Here is a 15,924-nt window from a genome sequence, read left to right on the forward strand (position 1 = left end):
TAATTTTCCATCATCTTTACGCTTACAAATGGAAATACGAAAAGCTTTTGTCACTGAGGCAACTGTTCTTTATCACACTTTATTCATTCTTTGGAGCAGAAGCTTGAATTTGCACTTCATACACTGTAGATGATGGCTAAAAACGTTGAGTTATGGATTTTTTTTCCTTTTCTCTCATGCACTAAATATGCCATTATTTACATTAAGTGAGATAATTTCAGAAGATGCAGTGGTATAAACCCGATTTAGCTCACTGGCCTGTGTAAAGGAAGTTTGCCCATTTCTAACGTGGGAAATGTAGAGCTCGCACTTCTCATAGTTGTCAAAGAACTGAGTTTACCTGCTTATTTCACAAGAGAAACTGAGGGAGAGCCATATCAATGGTTAATACCATAGTGCCTTGGACATTGACCCATGATATGGGAAAGATCAAAATGCAGTTTCCAGTCTCACGTATCCCGCAGGCTCTTCTCACTGGTGCATTCTAGCTCTCTTTTTTCCCCACAATAAAATAAGAAGTTTTTTCTTTCTCCCTGTTCTCCCTATCGTCTCTTTTGTTAAAGCAATATTAAATATTAGACTCTGAGACAATTCACAAAGGACAAAATAGTTTTGCTACAGGTGAACTGAGATATATATGGCAGATCTGGGTCTTTGTAGTCTTCTTGCCGTTTACTGTTATCTGTCATATGGGAGCAGTAATAAAGCTGCCCCCAAATCGGAATTCGTTCTCGTACAGAGCGTAATAGGCTAAACATAAGTTAATGAACAGATCGTTTAAAGCTGTACATTTGTTATTATTTCATCATTTGAGATAAAGGATTCCACTGTGAAAACAGATGGTGTCTCACATGTGTGTATTTATTCCAAAAGTTATATTTTTCTGCCATTTTCAACTGCACGCTTTCCATATACAAATAAACAGTTGTAAATATGGACTGGAAATACTAGAAAAATGTAACGAAATGCAACAGCTGAAAACTGAGAAGTCAGTACCATGGAGATGAACTAACTTTAGCACTGAGCAGTTGATAGCATCTTAGCTCCTGCATCTCTGCGTGCCGCCTGTGTCGCCGGTCGCGCCTGGTGACGGAGTCGCAGTGCTTGGGGCAGCAGCACTGTCGTCCCTGGGAGCTGAGGCTGCCTGGCGATTTCTGCAGCTTCCTCAAGAGCTCGGGATTAAATACGGAGGTTCACCAAGATGAGCGTGAAAAGAATGGATGCAGAGTCTAATATTTCAAAATATGAGTTAATATCTGTTAGAAAAGTGAACAAAAAGGGGCAAGAAAGAGGCGTCTGTCACCTTAGAATTTCAGCTCTAATTTAAGCTTAGGAAATCTGCTTTAAAGTCTGAGTCATTAAATGTGTTTCTTCTATTTATTTTTCAGCGAAAGCAAGCCCAGTTCTATGAAAACATTGTGAAAGTGATAAGACCTAAACCAGATTATTTTGCTGTTGGATACTACGGCCAGGGATTTCCCACGTTCATAAGAGTAAGTGTTCTCCTTTCTCCACAGATGATAGCCAGGTCTCTTGCTTTGGAAACTTCACTCCGTGTGAAGAAATCACCGATACCAGTATGTTATTTACAGTCTGTCTGACATTCCTTTACCTATAGTGGTTGTGTTTTAGCTCTGGATCCAGTCTGTGAAACAAGGTTATAACCAGCACCATGTGAAATGGTGACATTTTTGCCTGACAGGGAGATATGAACAGTAGAGAAGTCTTTCTGTATGTGGTCGTGTTTTCAGGTGAGTGTCCTTCCCAGCACAGTCTCTAAAATGGAAGTTGGATGTCACGGCGTCAGCTTTGTATACTACCACTGCTTTTCTCTACGTGCTGTTGGCAAGTTTTTTTGCATGTTGACCCCTTAAAGGAGTTGTGACACACAGGAGACCTGCATGTTATCTTTAAATGCAGTCTTTTATCCTAAATTTTCGTGAGTCATGCGTCTATTTGAAACATAGGTCACTTAGCTGATGACAGCAATGGAAGTCTAGTAATGTTTTAGATTTCTTCCGCTGGTACTGGGATTGTTACAGAGTTGAGCTAGTGGTTAGCTGGGGCACTTAAACATCTAAATTCCATCTGTATCATGAGTCTCTGGACTATGTCCTCTATTTGGTAGTCAGTGACATGGAAATAATATGTTAGCTATTTAGCTGCTCTGTTGCTCATATCTATCTTAAAAGCTGAGGATTTTCAGTTTAGGAAGAATCTCTCTCCAAACCCCTGTGGAGGAGTTCCAGTAGATTAAGGCAGTTCAAGAGACAGAAGAATAAGATTACTTTTGCTCCAGAAGACTCGGAGATTCAGTCTCAGGGGCTGCTAGTGGGTTTCCTCCTGGAAATACTTGTTGAAGAGATGAATTCCTGAATATAACTGAATAATTCCTTTTTAACACTCACATATTATGCCATAATAAATACCAAGGGTAAGCCCAGGCAAATGCTAAAGTCTGGCTCAACGGGTAGATCCAGTGAATACTGATTAAGCTGGTTTTATCAGTTTGCTTGTGGTCAGCTGGTTCCTTTAGATATATTTATGATGTATTAAAAGTGTGCAAAGTAAAGAAAAAACCATGATGATTTCAGAATAGAGTTGTCTTAGAATGATCCTCCCTCATGGAAACGTTATGATCAGATATTCACACAGAAACTTAAAATGTTTTCAGAAAAGAAGGGAAAGGCTTGCAAAAAACCCCAAGAAATATAATATTTACTCCAAGTAATCAGGAGTTCATTTGGAAGAAGTCTACTGCTCTTCAAATAAATAGGGCATTAGAGGAGTATTGTTTTCCCATTAGATCCAGCCTCAAATGGATTACTCTGAAAAATAAACAAGGCTACTCCAGAGCTCCAGTGGAGTGGCAGCAGAACTGGACGCATCCCCTGCACGTTGGTCTGTGTTGTGATTGGAATTAAGCTAGACCAAAGTATGAAGGGCATTCACAAGAGTTTGTGGGATGTGCCCCTGTTCTGTATATTCAGAACTACAGTTCATGCTAATAAGTAAATGAAAGCAGAGGGAGAGGGGTAGATGGATCCAGTGTTTAATGTTGACTGGGAAAATCCAATACGGTCACCAAGAGGTGCACCCCAAGCATTCCTTTCATGAGCATAGCTGAAGGTCACAAAGACCAGCAGTGGAGAAAATGTCTATGTAATCCTATCAGCAAACAGTGAAGGGTCATCCAGAATCTTGGTCAAGACGGGGAACAGGGAGGAAATATAGAGGTAAGCTATGTAATGAAGTTTTTCGTATCACATATGAGTCCTTTTTCACAAACTAACAAAAGATCATGTTGAAGAAGTAGAAGTTCTTGAGTTATCCCATGAAGAAGCAGATGCACATGGCTTTTCATACCTTCTGGGGTGCTGCATTACAGGTATAGTTATGCCGTTTATACGTCCCAGTAAGCACAACTAATTATCAGTTCCCCTGAGCTGAAATGAATAGAACTGACCCTGGGCAGTTTCTGCCAGGCTAAGACTGTATTTTGGAGCATCCCTTGTGTGCAAACTATTAAACAAAAATTTGGAGATAAGCTCTGATATGTTCGCCCACTCTGTGTGGTCTCCAAATTATGGCCAGGCAACTCTTGCCAAAGAGAATGTGACTATTCGGTGGAGTAGGAGCATGATCAGCACCCAGATCTGCCCTAAAGCTCGTGAAATGCAATTCTGCAAATTGACAGAGCCATATGTTAGTAACAGACGTGGATCCGTGATGGTGTGCAAGCTACGGTGGTTTTTGAATCAAGAGACTGATGCTAAAGAGATGATGATGCGGAAAGCTAAGCATTACTGTCACGTTTGAAGTACATGTCAAGTATTGTACATGAAACATTCTTTTATCAAGCATCAAAGAACAAAGACGTTTCTTTACGGTACATTAAATAAGAAAAGTTTATTAAGACTTCTTTAAAATCTTAATTGTCTCTTAGGTTTTACCAGGCAAAAAAAATATTTATTTTCAGGTAGGAAGGAGTCATTGTTGAGCTCAACCAACCTGATTCTCTGGAAAATAATTGAATTAATATTTTAGGCTACTCCTGTAGAGAAGGTTTGCATTAACAGCTGTCTTCAAGACTATGTAACACAATGCGTGATAAAATCGCGGGTAACTTTACAGAGCGTATTGCGGCTGTGATTCATCATGAAATTTGGCTCACGTCTGGTCACTCGTAGCAGAGGGCATCTTACCCTCTCCAGACGTGGTAGACGTCCAGTGAGGTAGAGCCGCTGCCGAGAGCGTGATCATCCTGGGACCGCAGGAGACGCAGCGGGCTGCCGCGAGCGTCTGGGTGCAGGGGCTGTGGGGTAGCTGGTTGCAGCTCCCACCCCAACCATGCATTTATGTGCAGCAAAAGTGCACAGTACAACATGCAGTTTTCCAGCTGGAGCTCTGTGTTAAACTGTATAGTCCAAGGGATATGATACAGAATAGCGTTAATCTGCTGTATTAGTATTGAACTGCTTTTTCTCATCACAACTGAAAAATTTTTTTGTAAGTGCAGGAAAACTTATGTTTTACCGTAGGCTTGAGGATTCATCAGTTTGTAATAAATGAGCGAGAAAAACTCTTAAAATTTGGCTATTAAGTGCCTTGCTGAATGAGTAAATTCTCCATACAAGCTTTTTTCTCCTATTGTAATTCTCCCTGTGAATTATAATACACCTCCTAGACATTTGCCCTTCATATCTTTTTTCAGATAGAGTATTGTTTTTATCTATTTTTAGTTTTAACAGACAGCATTGCAGAACTAAACCTGATAGGTAAAGGTAAATCATTTCATCTTTTTTACCTGAATTCCTAACACTTTTTTTGTAATAAATGCTATATAATTTTCTCACCAGGTGTTCATTCTGAGCTGAATAATAAACTTAAGGTTAAGCATATTCAGACTCAGGTCTTGCATCCATGTCAAAACCTACTTTACTTTGTTTGGTCAGTTTACAAATATGCATATTTTCTTTAGAATTTAATGTGTTCAGTACATACATGGACTCTATAAAATATATCATAGTTTTCTTTATTGTTAGCAGAAGAAATCAATACATAGAAATACAATATATTTAATAATCTGAAAGTTATACTGTGTTCAGACAACGGTACTCTGGCAAAACTAATAGACTAATGTGAAGTCCACAGCGTACAAGTCTTTCCCCAAAAAGTCGGTATCTTTGGACCTCTACTAAAGCTGACCTCGTCTCACGTGTATAACTATCTCTGCTACTCTCACTTGCTCGTGTCAGTACCGTTTCAGTACACGCAGAGAGGGCGCCTGGTTCTGTTTATTTACTTGCATTCTTACTTTGGAAGATGGATTAGAGGGCTTTAAGGAGATCTTGGATTTCATAGACAGTATAATTTGTCTCAATACTTTTTCCATGGGCCTCTGTGCCATAGATCCTTTAAATCATGTGTTTCAATCCTGGTGAGTTGAGCTGGGCTTACACATACGCTTGAAGGTAAGCACGTGCTTCATGGTCTCAGTGCTGAGCTGGAGTCACCGAAATGCCTCCTGCTTTATGGAATTGGGGTCAAATATTTGTAAACGATCATATCATAGCGTTAGGAATGTAAAACATCTCCTTTACATCCTTGGGACCAGCGTTTAAGGGATCCCAGTTTGTTGCTGTGGATGCTGCTAACAGGATTTTGCCTCCCCATTTGTTTCCAGAACAAGGTGTTCATCTACCGGGGCAAGGAGTACGAACGGCGCGAGGACTTCGAAGCGAGGCTGCTAACGCAGTTTCCAAACGCGGAAAAAATGAAAACGACATCTCCACCCGGCGACGACATTAAAAACTCCTCTGGCCAGTGTATCCTTGTGTTTCTGCGTGCAGAAGCCCGCACGCGCGCCCGGGCTGGTGGCTGTGGCCGCAGGAGCAGGGCACTGCTGCCCTTGTGCCTTCGTCGGTGCCGTGTGTCGATCCGGTTGTTCTAGGACTCTCTTATCCGCTCTCTGGTTGAAACGTCTCTCTTGCGTAGTTGCAGTTGTCTTTTTTCAGTTCTTAACCCTTGGATTCAGATATTCAGTGCTTTACCGTGAAGCCAAAACTTGATTTACCTCCTAAATTTCACAAGCCAGTGTCAGAACAAATCGTGAGGTGAGTTTCGGTGGCTTTTGCAATTTTATCAGTCTCCCCTCTAACATTTAAATTAGTTCTTTGTATAACAGATGTTAGATAGTGAACAGCTCTTCCAGGCTGTCCATAAACAATAGATGAAAATACTATGTGGATGCAAAAGGAAACCGTAGGGAGGAGGAGCGCGTTGGGACTTGATTCCTTAACGTGAGACCCCCTGTTTAGTAGTTGCTATTGGGTAATAAATAATAAGAAGTGAGGGAAGGTAGAGTATGGTTATATGGACATTTTGATCGGTGGCAGGAGGAGTTTGTAGCCCCTCCTCGGGCAGTGCCTCCAATGCTGTCCTCAGTTGACTTGTGCAAGTGCTTGGGCACTGTTTTGTCAATGAGATTAGCAGCTTTGGGAGCTTAAAAATAAGTCAGTTCTGTGTGTGTGTGTGATGTGGCATCAAGACAAACTGGCAGAATGAACTAGCTCAATTAATACTCGCTTTAATTTTATAGCTGGGATGGAACTGCAAAGTATCACCAAAAATCTAATGGTAATGAAAATTAGAAACAAATTGTGGGAGGCTCTTTTTTATGATTCTTAAAAAATTTCTAAAGCACGATAAGTTATATTTTGAAATAATTTAGAAAAGGTTATGTTGTTGCAGATAGGTGGGTGTTCTCTTGTTTATTTGGGTTATGTTTTGGGGAAGTGGGTTTTGTATGTTCCTCTGTAAGCATGCAGCCCAGGAACATAGTGATCGTACTGATGGTTCATACGTATTTTTCCTATTAGTAGAGGTCATATGTAACCCACTGGAAAATGCTCATCCCACAGGCATTTTATATTCATCCATAAACTTTTTGCTAGAAATAGAGTTTAGCGACAATTCCTAAACTGAAAATATTTGATACTGATTATGCTTTTCCTGGGATTTTTTTTTTTTCAGTTTCTATAGGGTCAATGAAGTCCAGCGGTTTGAGTATTCACGCCCTGTTCGAAAAGGAGAGAAAAACCCAGATAATGAATTTGCGGTAAATAAAAGAAGCGTACTTTTGGGTTTTGTTTATTCCCCTCTGTTCGGAGAATCTCAACCATTCTTTGTTTTGGTTATTTAAAAATGAATTCTAGGTTTAAATGTGATTGTACTTGCTAGAAGCTCGATAAAAAAGCAATTTATCATGTTCTGTTTTATGCCAGTGAAAAAAACAATGCACAAAGCTATATTTAGTTTGCGAAAACCTGTTTTGAGAAAGAAGTTCAACACTATTAGGCTTTTAAATATAGACGTCTCCTGCTGAAACCTCTTGCCATGAGGATTCTAGTCAGGCATCTTCTAAAACCAATCTTTTTGCAGCAATCCTTTTTCTTCTCCATATGTTTCTTCTAATGGTCAATAAAACTCATTTGAGCACAGGTTGTATTCCTCAAAATGTTTACAACAGGTTGCGTAAAATTGATTACCTTTTTTTTTATAGACATCGTTTTATTCACGGTGGTTCTAGTAGGAACAGTTAGTAGTAAAGTAGTAGTAATTAAAATGTTAAATTCATTCATCATTTCTTAAGCAAAGAACTTAGTTTTCTGTGTAGGAGTGGGGCCTAATCAACTCCGTTCCTAATGAATGCTGAGTATTTGATTTACTGCAGCAAAAATTTGGGTGTTCATTCAGAGAGTCCTTGCGTTTCTCTGGCCTCTTTTGGTGGCCGTTACATCAAAGTGGCTGATTTGCTGATCTGGAGGGGTTTTGCTGAGAAGGTAGGAAACCCCCTTTTCCTGAAGCCAGAGTGCTAAACCAGACCACTATAGTTTATGATATATTTTGAGTGCAGGTAAAATCTTTAGGCATATCTAAATCATTCTGAAAACTCATCTTCTGTTGCTGGGAGATGGAATAAACAATTCTGTTTTAAAAAAGCCTCGTATAAATAAGATGAACTATTAACATGCCAGTCCTAACAAAATCAGGTCAAGAGACTTTTTTGACATCTGTTAAGAAGCAAGTATGCAGAGATGAAGAAAAGTTAAATCATGTTAAACGATGTTAAATCATCAATCCTTAAATTCAAAACAGCAAAAGGATGTGAAAATAAAGCCATTGCAGTTCACAGTCGTTTACATCGCAGAAGCACCGAATGATTCAGGCTGGGGCCTGAAGGTCAGCAGGGGACCTCAGGAGGGTCCGGTCCAGCCGGCTGCTCAGGGCTTTTATCCAGTCGGGTCTTGAAACCTCCACGGATGGAGATGGCACGGCCTCTCCGGGGATCCTGTCCCACAGCTCGACTGCCTTCATGGGAAAAAAGCTTTTTCTTACGTCCAAATGTTGTGGTTTTATGGAAGATAGTCCTTAAAAGCTCTGGAAGTTAAACTAGAAAAATGCCCGTACAGTAGAAACAGGTGGGTCTTTTACCCAATGTTCTCCTTTCATTAAGGGAGCAACATTTCTCTGCTAGATGATGTATCAGTGTCAATGCACCACACCACCCTCAGATTTAAATCAGCACTATTCGGTCGTCTCTCCAAACCGAGATTCCGCGTGAACCTTCCTTTTTAATGTCTGTGATGCTGCAGTGGTTTAGGTCTGTGTTTAAGATAAAAGCCGTCCGTCTGATAACGTGAGGTTTGTGTCACGTTTGCAGAATATGTGGATTGAGAGAACCATCTACGTGACAGCCTATAAACTGCCCGGGATTCTGAGGTGGTTTGAAGTCAAATCAGTTTTCATGGTAAGATCAATTTTGCTTTACTGAAATTGCATAAAAGAACGTGGTTTTTATACACTTAGCGAGCACTTCTATTTCTGTACAACTGTGCTTGAGTGAACACCCAATCAATGCGGCTATAGTTGACATCCGAACACAAAGGAAACTTGCTGGCTTGCTGCGGATGCAGATTATTGACTGAGGGTGGCTAAAGTAATGCTCTTCCACTCCTGGTACAAAAAAAAGAGCGTGCCTGAGTCTTCCAGAGCTTTAGGGCAATTTCCGATAAAGGGCTTGAAATACTTTTAAGAAGTACTTCTACCTTGCAGCAGGTGAGCTTGTAGAGCCGGTGGTGCTAGGCATAAGCCTGAAATGAAGGAGGACCTGAGATAGAGCAGGAGAACCCTAGTGTATAAAAACCAATCTGCATTTTGGAAAAGAGAATTTAGGTATTTTGATTGTAATTTATGCAAAATATACCACAAACCAGCTGCATCATACGTGTCTGAATTTCTTCTCTACTTATCAATTGTGATTAAAGATTCTTTTTATGTTGCTGCTTTTCCATAGTTAGCCAAAATATACCCTAGCAACCTCACTAACTCAAAAATACGCATTTCTGTGGTTGTACCGCTTAAACTGTTTAGATAAGACATGTCCATTAAATGTCTTAAAGATTAAATTATTTTTACGCAGCTATAATTTTTAAATAGCAATAAAAACATTGTTACTGCAGTCTTTAAATCTCCCTTGTGAGACTTATTTTTAAAGGGAAAGAACAATTTGCATATGATTAATCAAAACCTTTTTCACTGCTCCATTGAGGTTATGTTGGACAGTTGTATTTAGATGAACAGAAGTAATGCAGAAAATTACTATGGTATCTATAGTAACAGAATATGAATGTGATATTTGACAGTAATAGACAACTGTATAAAACGCATTGGATTTTTAATGAATTTTGCGTTTTCAATATAATCCTGATAGAGAAGATTGTATTTATCTTCCTGATTGCCAAAAGTGTTGTTTATAAGGGCTGGCAAATCTGATGAAAGTCTCTTTTCCTTAGGAGTTAAGAATAGAGCCTGACAGGCTGCTTTATGCAAACAATTTGTATACATGCACCTTTAACGCTATGCTTGTCACAGAAATGTGCATAAATCCTGGGAGAGTGCTTTCTATAAGCTTTTTGTAAGTAAGGATTATATTAGTCACACAGTTGAAAAATGATACCAGAAGGGGACTTAATAATATGTGGGAAGACAGCAAAGGATAACTTTTGACCTAGCTCTGGCATAGTTACTACAAAATTGGTATTGACTTTCTTCAAGATTGCTGTCAGCTGCAGTGCTAGAAGCGTGATCACCGAGTCTGCATCTCTCTAATGCTAAGCTTTGATTATGGATACAAATATTATTGCTATTTTACTAAACACAGTGAATTAAAATACCTGTGACCATTTTGTGTTCTATTGATGGAACTAGAACACCTTTAAATGAAAAGGTGAGATTGTAGCAAATCAGTGATAAGAGAGGCCTGTGTAATTTAATAAATGCAATGTATTATGTTACACAAGCAATAGAAATGCGCATCATTTCCTCAAATGTGTTTGTTTTTTTAAATTATTGTAATCATTTCTGCACAATTGTAGCTAAACCTTTTCAGTTGGTTCATTATCTACAAGGAATCTGTTGTGTACATGCATTTTTCTGAATCTAATTTGCATTGGTTAGACCCAAACAATTTTAGAGGAAAAATTTGCTGAGGTCAGCCAGTGAATTAGAAGCTGGATTTTGAATTATAGTTAGTGAGTTTTAAAAAGCGCAATTACTAATCTATGCTTTGTTTTGATGTTTAATCTTTAAAGTGTTCCAAATACGTATAATTTTTTCTTTGCCATAAATAGATTGTTTAGTGCCCAGAGTTAGCAAGCTACTTGGAAGAAAGGTCATAATTACAAGTATAGAAATTTGTAATAAATGGCTTTCATCAAGGTCCAAGGCACAGTTTATAGTAGGCTGGAAACTGCAACCCTCCATCTGCTTTTAAAAAACTAAGAGAGAGGATTGTCCAAATGGTAAAAGAAAGGAGAGTGAGAAAGCAAGCCGTGATTGCTGACATAGAAAAGTTAAAAGGATGTCTGTCAGCTCAATGAGTGCTAATTTCTATAGATATTCAAGAGCTTTAAAAGCAATGGTTCATCAACAAATTATTGGATAGCTATCAACCCGTTAATAAAAATGACAAGAGTCCTAAATTTAGCATGTGATGTTCACAACACAGCTCGAACGGTTCTTGACGGATGAAATGCTGAATCGGGTCTCAGATAGATTTGTCCGGCTCTGGCTGTCAGAGCAGTCATCTCGCGAGCACCCGAGCCGGTGCCGGGTCGGAGCAGACCGAACGGCACCATTTGGCCTGTTACCTTCCCTCCCTAAAATAATTCACCAGGCATACTTTTAAAAATGCTAATTAAAACATCCTCGATGTAATCAGACGGCAGGTGTAAGAGTAACAACTGAAGAGATTTGATTATAAGTGGTTCTCAGCACCATGTTAAGCAACTGATAGCTAGGTAGAAGTGCTGCTTTGTTTATGTAGCATTTATGCAGATTAGGGTGTAATCAAATACACACTTGCATTTTCCTCACAGGCCCCAATTAACCTTTCTTTTCTGTTCCTACCATATCATTTTTTAAATGCAAGTAGACGATGACTTCAGTCTTCCAATGAGGACTTTCTGCATTGTGGGTTGCTGCTAGTTAGTGGAGATTTTTTTTAGCCCGCTGACTAAATATGCAATTTTAGGTACATTTTAAATATTTAACCTGTTTTTCAATATGAAGAGCCGCCATTCCCAAAGTCACAGTATCTGGTCATAAATAATAGCCAGAGATCAGTCAATTAAAATAAACCAAGTTTTACACAGTATGAGAACTACTTCACCCCATTAAGGCATCGGAGGATCTCTCTTCATTGAAGTCAAGACTCTCTGAGAAAGAAGAGTTCGTACTTCAGTTATCCAAGTTAGGGAGAAGAAAACATGACCTTGTCAAAAAAAAAACACAGTGGGTAGTGTAGAAGCCATCTCTTCAACATATTAAACTCTATTTCCCTGGAAGTACACCAAAAGTAATCACTGCAAAAATACCTTCTTGATTTTTGAGCTTCTTAAGATTACATTTTCCATCAGAAAATCCACATTAAGTTATCATTTATTTCTCACTGTTGCACTAAGCTGGATTTTTCTTTGTACTTCTAAAACTTATCGGTTCTTAATCCGGGATGTTCTCCGTAATCTTTCAAAAAAAATTCATGAGTCCTGTCAGAGCCTTTCTAAATTTTTTGCTCTGTTACACTTCCAAGATCTAATCTCTACTATAGCGGTGAAATTCATTTAACTTTCTCCATTAATACCGATAATCATACCAGTTATTATGATATATATATAGATATATATATACATACCAACATTTAACTGCCCCTAGCAACCCTTTCTACTAATTACTGGTTAAAATATCTTGTGTTGTGAAATTTCTGAAGTGTTTGGAACTGTGGTGGTTGGGTGGACAGCCAGTTCTACTGAGGTGGCCTGGCCAGTAAAAACTCTATTCCTTCGTTAAAACCTCCTTTTGTTGTTGTTTTAGGTTGAAATCAGTCCACTGGAAAATGCAATAGAAACTATGCAGTTAACAAATGATAAGATCAATAATATGATTCAACAACATCTAAATGATCCAAATCTACCTATTAACCCTCTCTCTATGCTACTCAATGGCATTGTGGATCCTGCGGTCATGGGAGGGTTCACAAACTACGAAAAGGTAACGTCAAAATCAACTGTCCTGTCCTACGTCACCCCTTTGGACCTGGCCTCTCCTGTGATGCTGTAGAAAGCGTGTGTGCGTGCACCCGTATTTGCGTATGGACGAGATGCGTATGTCCCCTTACACGTGCTCTGCAGAACGTTGCCTAGAACCTGCATTCTTCAATGTCTTCCGTGTATTTCTGGAATTTCTGGGTACATTTTTGCCTTTCTAAATTTGAAGTAAAAGATGCTCAGCAGCGAGCGTATTTTAACTGCCAGAACGTTCGCGTAGGCATGTGGTGGATGGTTGCTCGCTGCGGTTGCAAACTGAGATTGATGACATCTGAAACGCGCGCTCTAATGCAATTGGACATCGGAGCCGAAGCAGGAATTCCTGGGTGCACTTCAGTGATCAAAGTAACTGATTGCAATTTTCTCATTTGCTTTCAAATACATGAGTTTGTAAGGATTAATCAAGTAACAGAGATGACTTCTGAGGTACCAGCCAGTTGCAAATCTCTCTAAATAATCCTAATGGCTTGTTACAAGTAAACTGTTAAAACTTATATGAGTTATATGAGTTATATTAACATTGGGAAACTATAAAAACTGTATTAATTATTCATATTTGGAAAATTAATCTTATTAAGCTGGCATACATAGGCAACATGTCTTAATAACGTAAATGAAGTAAGTGCACACCGAGTTAAGCTGCCGTCGGATCATTTCTGTCCTTCGGTAACTCTGACCCACCTCATCTACCAAGAGCTCCTGCGCAAGAGTAATGCCCAAGCCGGATTGCTCAGCAGTGCTGCTCGCTCGATGAGCAGAGTCGGTCTTCTTCACCATGCAGTCATCTGCCCACTTCACTGATCGCAAAAGATGGATACCTTAATCTTAAGATATTGTTAAATTATCTCTCTTTTTCCTAGATTTTCAGCTTGTATTCATAGCTGTTGCTAGTATTTTGTAGCACTCTTGGTTTGGTTCATTTATCTCTGCTTCAGGTAGTTCTTCTGCGGTAGTAGGTGTCAAATCATTTTCTGAAATAACTGCTCGTTTTTCTCTCTTGTCTAGGCTTTTTTTACTGAAAAATATATGCACGAGCATCCGGAAGACCATGACAAGATTGAAAAACTGAAGGATCTGATAGCTTGGCAGGTAAAAATTTTGAAGTCACGTTGGTCAGGGGCCAACTACTCTGCAAAGGCAGCTTAATGTCACTTTTGAGAAAATTCAGACATCAGACTGTTCACCCTCTCTACCCTTCTGCAGCATTTAAAACTGTCTTGGAACATGAGCTAAAGTTCATCTTTTCAAATATGACATAATTTGTCATTTGATAGACCCACAAGTAACAAGCATGATTAACCTTTTTTTTTTTTTTTTTACCACAATATAGTGAAAAAATATCCCATGTCCCTGAAATGAGAAAATATCTTGTAATAATGTTGGTTAGCGTTACTGGCAATTCAGTTTTGCATTTTAGTTTCCTAGGATTGATTTCATAAATACTTCTAAAACTTAAGGGTTGAAATGCTTAACCCTGCATCTCACCTTCTCCCCCCACGCGCTGAGAGAGGATTTCTTCACATGTTCTCTTCTTCCTTCAAACAGCATATTTTCCTTTTATTATGTGGTAGATGTACACTTACAGTACCTTTTAGCACAGAATCTTAAATGTGGGAGTTACTAAAATTAACCTACATGTGGAAATGGATAGTAAATTCATCTAGACACTCTGTGAAATGTTTGATATGTCCTCTATATAACTTCACGTGGTATAAAAATAGTACTGATCCATAAACGCCATAATGGGTGATGAAATCACCCAGTACTTTTACGGTCGTTGGCCAGAGCAGAAATCGTTTTAATACAAGTTCACGCAGCTAATATTTTCTGAGCCAGGAGTGGAATCCAGATTTCCAGTCCAATGCCTGAAACAAAGCCGGATCCTTCTTGTCTCAAGAACTGGATTTCCATGTACCGAAGAATATTTTGCGGGACAAACAGGAAACAATCCCAGTTTTGTCCCGTAGCTGTATGCTGACCTTTTTACAGTGCTCTCAAGATAATTTTGTGATGACTAACAAATACCAATGTGACTAGGACTGTTTTTCCTCCAGAAGAAGAAAGTACATCATTGTCTTTTTATATTCAATTGTGCCTTTATAATAAAGGGAATAATTTACATTTCTAGCGGATTCAATTTTAGAGGTAGTAAAACCAAAGATACAACACTGAAAACAAAAAATTGCTCTGAAGGCTGTAAAACAGCCACTGAATAAAAACTCTCTTGGTCTGCCAAAATTCTTTTTATTTATTTATTTATTTATTTTTCCTGGGAGCTTTTGCAGAAGATAGGATTTGAGGAGCTTTTAAGTTCTATAGAGGAAAATAATTTGATCCCAGAAGACTAACTTCATGTCAGCTCTCTGTGTTTGCCTTTATAGCTACATTTTAAATGAATTACAGACACATTTTTCCTCAGCAAAGATTCGCTTTGCTGACATTTGTGTATTAAAATAAGACTACTATTGGAAAGTATGTATTCAAGCTAATCACATTTTATTTTAATTATTCAGTGGTTTTAAGTACATAATTTCCCATCAGTATTTTAGTTCCAAACAATAGGAACCGAGAAAGAGGGAGAAAAAGGATGAAGAGAAACTGTCTCATCGCAAAGGCTCTCCACTGGAAGGTCTCGCCATTTCGCGGTGGAAATCAGTGCTTTTTGAATTAGCTTAGTCTTTTGGTATATGTGTTGTGTAACCTAAGATTGAAACCTCTTCTAAAAATATTTCACAGTTTTCAGAGGGAAGCTTACTTCTAAATATTGGATCATATAATGAGAGAGTTGTTATGGAAACTTTCCAAACTCAATCAGTGGTTTGAATTCATCAATGACTTGACAGTGATTGAAAGTAAAAATGAGTTTTCATTTTTCAATAACATGTACTGTGGTTCTTGGGGTTTTGTAATCGCATAGAGATTTTCTTTATGCAGTATAAATCAATCTGGATATATGAAATAGTAGTCTGACAATCATGTTATCAGCTGACTGCTTATTTTTTTCTGCCCCTTTACCTTGCCTTTGTCTTGATCGTCTTTTGGAATAGCTGCCTTTCAGGACATGGTCCTCGTATAATTCCTGTGAATTTTAACTGTACATTTCTTTCTGCCTGTTGTTTTTTCAGCTAAATATCATTAGTAAAGTAATGTCCATTTTTGCCCAAGTTAGTGCTTTTTCACTTAGAAAAAATTGTTCCTGTGCAACTACATCATTTCAAGCTGATCTTTTATTCTAACGTAAAGGTAATGAAGTCCA

General features: G+C 38.7%; 1 protein-coding gene across 2 annotated transcripts in view; it reads left to right on the forward strand.

Annotated features, from left to right (window-relative positions):
• The window catches only part of DOCK1 (dedicator of cytokinesis 1), a 299,358-nt gene that overhangs the window by 253,577 nt on the left and 29,857 nt on the right, over positions 1-15,924 (forward strand). For both annotated transcript variants that reach the window (XM_026115844.2, XM_026115845.2), the window contains exons 40-46: positions 1,389-1,493; positions 5,687-5,828; positions 6,038-6,116; positions 7,036-7,120; positions 8,726-8,812; positions 12,436-12,612; positions 13,674-13,757. In XM_026115844.2, the coding sequence (XP_025971629.2) occupies positions 1,389-1,493; positions 5,687-5,828; positions 6,038-6,116; positions 7,036-7,120; positions 8,726-8,812; positions 12,436-12,612; positions 13,674-13,757 (759 nt within the window). The remainder of the gene's footprint in view (positions 1-1,388; positions 1,494-5,686; positions 5,829-6,037; positions 6,117-7,035; positions 7,121-8,725; positions 8,813-12,435; positions 12,613-13,673; positions 13,758-15,924) is intronic.

The sequence above is a fragment of the Dromaius novaehollandiae genome, chromosome 6 (assembly GCF_036370855.1).
Source record: "Dromaius novaehollandiae isolate bDroNov1 chromosome 6, bDroNov1.hap1, whole genome shotgun sequence".
NCBI classification, from domain to species: Eukaryota; Metazoa; Chordata; class Aves; order Casuariiformes; family Dromaiidae; genus Dromaius; species Dromaius novaehollandiae.